Genomic DNA, 5,683 nt, shown 5'->3' with positions numbered 1-5,683 from the left:
ACCACATGGTGGCTCACAACCATCCGTAAGGAGATCTGGAGTGTCTGAAGACAGCTACAGTGTACTTACATATAATAAATAAATAAATAAATCTTTAAAAAAAAAAAAAAAGAAAAAAAAGAATTAACTTTGAATCTGTTAGAGCAGTTTATTGGTGAGTGGAACCTTGTTTAATAACTTTAAAAATGGGCATTTACTGTTGTGTGTAAGTACTACTTCTATCCGGCTTCAAAATATTTGATCTCCCAAAAGAAAGCTCTTTACCCACTAACTAGCCTTTTTGCTGGCTCTGAATCTGCTAGGTTTTGTTTTTATTTTATGTGTATTGGTGTTTTGCCTGTATCTATGTCTGTGGATCTTGTGCACGCCATGCCCATGGAGGCCAGAAGGCTGTTGGATCCCCTTTGACTGGAGTTACAGGTGGTTGTGAGCTTCTGCTGGGGTTCAAACCCTAATCTTCTATAACAGAGAACAGTTCTACTTTAGCTTTGTGAAGAGTGGCCAAACTGTTTCCCTCATTACCACCATTACCTTTTTTTTTTTTTTTTTTTTTTTTTTTTTTGGAAAGGGTTTTTTTTTGTAGACCAGGCTGGCCTCGAACTCAGAAATCTGCCTGCCTCTGCCTCCCAAGTGCTGGGATTAAAGGCATGCGCCACCACGCCCGGCTACCACCATTACTTTGTAAGGATCTTATTTTACCATCAGCTGTGTATGAGGAATTTATGGAATCCATTTCTTGAATTTGAACTTTCTTTTTACATTTATTTGTGTGTCTGTGTCTGTACATGCGCACAAGCAGAGGTCAGAGAACCACTGTGTGAATTGATTCTTGTACCATCCTGGTTTCAAAGATTGAAATCATGTCATTTGGTTTGTTAGCATGTGCCTTTAAGCCACCTCACCAACCTGACTTTCAAATTTTCTATTTAATGTAAATAATGCAGTAACTGAGGTAGAAAAGGAGAGTCTAAAGTGGTTAAAATTAACAAGTTTAGGGGCTGGAGACATAGCTTAGTGGCTAAGAGCACTGCCTGCCCTTCATTTGGTAGCTTGCAATTGTCTGTAAACTTCATTTCCAGAAGATCCACTGAGAGCCACCTTCTTGCCTTTGTGGGCAATAGACCTGCATGTGGTACACAGTAAAAAGTGCACTGGAAAACACTTCTATACATAAAATAAAAGTAAAACTTAACACACCTGCTTACTTCCTAGCATTTAACTTGCTTTCATTCTTTTAGATATGTGGTGGATGGAGGCTTTGTGAAGCAATTAAATCACAACCCGAGATTAGGGCTGGACATCCTGGAGGTGGTTCCTATTTCAAAGTAAGTCTCTTTATCTAGCTTTTCAATTCAGTAGTAGTAAGCTGCTTAGAGGATTTCTACTTGGTTTGAATGTTGGAAGTAAATTATATGTCAAACCCACAAAACCGTTTTGGGACTGTTTTGCTGTCTTTTGTAGAAGTGAAGCATTACAACGCAGTGGCCGTGCGGGCAGGACTGCCTCAGGAAAGTGCTTTAGGATTTACAGTAAAGAGTTCTGGAGCCAGTGTATGCCTGATCATGTGATCCCAGAGATCAAGAGGACTAGTTTGACATCTGTAGTTCTGACATTAAAGTGCCTTGCCATCCATGATGTCATAAGGTACGTGGGTCCCCCAGAGCTATGGCTAGAATGAGAGAAGCCTGCTTACTTCTTGAAAATTGTTTTGTACCATTTGACTGATGTGTCCCTGAGAATTGAAACAAGCCTATTTCCAGGGTTGGTTTTCATGTTGGCTGCTTTTCAACTAAACCAAAAATGTAAATCCACCTAAAATAAAATTAAGTATTTTAGCCATTTTAAAGTATACAGTTCAAATTATTATTGTTAGTAGATTCACAATATTATGTGACCATTGCCACTTTCAAATTTAAGAACATTTCCAGCCTCAAACTGCTATAGTTGAAGATTGAAGAATCCAGAAGTAAATAGTATTTAACTACTATTTGCCTTTACAATTTTTGAAATTTTTATTTTAAAGCTTCCATCACTTTATTGAGATTTGGTCCTCTGCTCATATTTATTTTTGATTGTGAGCTAGCCCTTAACGGCCGAACCATCTCTCCAGCCCACTTTGCTTATGTTTAGACTTTGGCTTTATAAGGCTTTTTTATGCTGATGCTTATTTGACTAACTTTAGTGACCTCTGTTTGTTTTGTTTGTTTTGAGACAGGATTTCACGATAACTCTGGTTGTCCTAGAATTCACTATGTAGACTAGGTTGGCTTCAAACTTACAGAAATCTGCCTGTCTCTGCCTCTTGAGTGCTGGGATTAAAAAGTGTGTGCCACTATGCCTGGCTTGACCGCTGTTAATTTTTAATTGAAGGCATGGGACTGTAATTCTAATTAGAAAGTGTTTTCTAGAGCCATATGTAATGGTACATACCATTTTGTGTTAGTTTGAGTCAGGACCTTTCTATGTAGCCCTGGCTGTCCTGGAACTCACAATGTAGACTAGACTGGGTTCAGCTCCCCTCCTGCTCATACCTCTTGAGTGCTGTGTTTATAGGAAAGCCTGACTGTTAGGAAGCCTATTTAGATGTTTTCAAGTAAGACTAGAGATTTTTTTGTTGTTGTTGAGACAAAGTTCTATTATGTATTTCTGGCTGGCCTCGAACATGCTCTATAGACCAGGCTAGTCTCAAACACACAGTGATCCACTTGACTATGACTTCAGGGTACTGATATTATAGGTGTGCAGCACCCTATCTTTCTCAAGATTAGTGATTCTCTAATTGAGAATGTAGAGGAAAACATGTAAAATTTAGTTGTATTAATAAATTACACCAATGAGAAAGAAGTAACAATCCATTGAAAGAACCAAGTGCTCAAACAGGTTGGAAACTTTGAGGTTAATCCACATTTAAAGAAGTGTTGTTCTAGCTTCTAACTTAGAAAGAGGAGCCTCTGAAAGTAACTGCCCAAAACTTGGCATTAATTCCTAGGACATTCTCAAAGAACTACAGATTACAAATAACCAAGAGTGAATATACATACAAAATAAGAGTGAAACTCGGCTGGCGAGATGGCTCAGTGGTTAAGAGTGCCAACTGCTCTTCAGAAGGCCAAATCCCAGCAACCACATGGTGGCTCACAACCATCCGTAACGAGATCTGACGCCCTCTACTGGAGTGTCTGAGGACAGCTACAGTGTACTTACATATAATAAATAAATAACTCTTAAAAAAATAATAAGAGTGAATATTCTTATTAGTTACTTGTATGTACTGTTATTATTCTCTTGCTTTAAATTTTTTATTAATTTTTATCTTATATATATGGATTTTTTTGCCAGCATATAAATATGTGTACCACTTGCATGCCTGGAGATCAGGAAAGGGTATTAGATCCTGTGGAACTGGAGTTACAGATAGTTGTGAGCTATCATGTAGGTATTAGGAATCAAACCTGGGTCCCCTGAAAGAGCCCGAAGTTCTCTTAATGCCTGAGCCATCTCTCCAGATGCTGTTGCTATTTTCGAGAGAGTCTTGTGTTTCTAGGCTGGGTTTGAACTTGAAATGTAACTGAGGCTGGCTTTGAACTCATGATCCTTCTGCCTCTGCTTCCCAAGTGGTAGGATTACAGGTTTGTACATTACAGCACATACCTGTAATCTCAGCCCAAGGAGAGCTGAGGTGGAAAGACTGCTGGGAGGAGTGTGGGCTACACAGCCACCTTGTCTCGAATGAGACCAAAAAGGAAAGAAAAGAAAGGAAGACAAGAAACAAATCAGGAGTAAGCCTGATATGGTAGCACTTTATTCTCTGAGCCATTTCCCTTGTAATTAATTTAATTTTACTTCTTGGGAGTCAGAATCAGGTAGGTCTCTTGAGAAATCAAGGATAGCCCTTAGTTACTAGTAGATAATTTGAATTTTTCGAATAGTTGCTTTCAATTGGTTTTTCTCTTTATTTAGATTGTGTGTGCGTGCACACACATATGTGCACATGTGGAGGTCAGAACACAACTTTCATGAATTAATTCTCTTCTCCCACCATGTTGTCTTGGAGATAGAACTCATTGTCAGGCTTGATGACAAACACCCTTACTCACTGATGCATCTTGTTGGTCCTCTCCTCTATTTTGTAAAAATTCAGTAAAAACAGTTGTGCCTTCAGAAGAGAAGAGAGAGTAGTTTGCTGCAAAGTATGGGTCAGGATTGGTTAAGAGCACTGACTGCTCTTCAAGAGGACCTAAGTTCAATTCCCAGCAACCACCTTACTCATACACAAAAATAAATAAATAAATATTTTTAAAAGAGGGGGGAGGGGGCTGGAGAGATGGCTCAGCGGTTAAGAGCACTGACTGCTCTTCAAGAGGACCTAAGTTCAATTCCCAGCAACCACCTTACTCATACACAAAAATAAATAAATAAATATTTTTAAAAGAGGGGGGAGGGGGCTGGAGAGATGGCTCAGCAGTTAAGAGAGTACTAACTGTTCTTCCAGAGGTCCTGAGTTTTATCCACAATGGAATCTGGTGCTCTCTTCTGGTGTGTCTGAAGACAGCTACAGTGTGTTCATATAAAGAAAAATAATTTATTCAAAAAAAGATAAGAGGAATGATGGGGCTGTTCCATTCAGCTGAGGAGAATAAAAATATGTGCACTTTGAATGAGATGAATGTGATTCAGAGAAAGCAAAATTTTCCTGTTGGTAGAATGTTTTCAAGGAGAGGAGGACTTGAAGAATGGAGCCGGGGCTAGGTGTGGTGGTGTACAACTTTAATCCCAGCACTTTAGAGGCAGAGGCAGGCGATTCTGATTGTTTGAGGCCAGCCTAGTTTACATCATGAGTTCTAGGACAACTAGGGCTATGTAGAAAGATACCTTGTCTCAAAAAGGAAACAGAATAAAACAAAATGAAGATAGAGATAAAGAAAATGAAGTAGAGAATTGAAAAATTTTAAGGAAGTTTCTATGAAGGGTGTTAAAAGTCCTGCTATGACTAATCCTGACTTTCTCCTATCTCATTTAAATATACAGGTTTCCATATTTGGATCCACCTAATGAGAGACTTATTTTGGAAGCACTTAAACAACTTTATCAGTGTGATGCTATTGACAGGTAAAAAATACAATCCAAACATGCTAGTCTTTTTCTTTGTTTGTAGCTATGTAGCTCAAGCTGTCTTTGAATCATAATCCTCCTGCCTCAGCTTTTTAAGTACCGGAATTACAGGTGTGAGGCTGTGCTCCTGGCTTGTCTATTTGTTTTTTTTTTTTAAAGACAGGTTTATGAGTGAATGAATTGTTTTACATAAAATGAAATTAGTCTGTCCTTGGTTTTCGTTCACCACAGTTCTTACTAAAACTTTGTACAGTAAAGACATTTTTTTGTAGTTAGACATGGCAGTACATGCCTGTGATGTGTAATCTCAGTACCTGGGAGCCTGAGGCTAACATTTGAGTTGCTGGGAGGAAAATATCCTTTAAAACAGTCAAAAAGTTCTGTAAACAAGGAGAAGAAATGAAACATTTTTTTAAAAGCCAAACTAAAGCAGCCTCCGCACTACTGTTTAATGGGTTTCAATTGACAAGTCATTATTAATACCATTTCAGTGCCTACATAAAAATGCTAAACACGGAGCCGGGCGTGGTGGCACATGCCTTTAATCCCAGCACTTGAGAGGCAGAGGCAG

General features: G+C 38.7%; 1 protein-coding gene across 1 annotated transcript in view; it reads left to right on the top strand.

Annotated features, from left to right (window-relative positions):
* The window catches only part of Dhx40 (DEAH-box helicase 40), a 40,509-nt gene that overhangs the window by 17,599 nt on the left and 17,227 nt on the right, over positions 1-5,683 (top strand). The window contains exons 9-11 of the mRNA XM_021177595.2: positions 1,239-1,325; positions 1,462-1,644; positions 5,029-5,109. Coding sequence (XP_021033254.1) covers positions 1,239-1,325; positions 1,462-1,644; positions 5,029-5,109 — 351 coding nt within the window. The remainder of the gene's footprint in view (positions 1-1,238; positions 1,326-1,461; positions 1,645-5,028; positions 5,110-5,683) is intronic.

This window comes from Mus caroli, chromosome 11 (genome assembly GCF_900094665.2).
Source record: "Mus caroli chromosome 11, CAROLI_EIJ_v1.1, whole genome shotgun sequence".
Classification (NCBI taxonomy): domain Eukaryota; kingdom Metazoa; phylum Chordata; class Mammalia; order Rodentia; family Muridae; genus Mus; species Mus caroli.
This window is presented reverse-complemented; position numbering and strand designations above follow the sequence as displayed.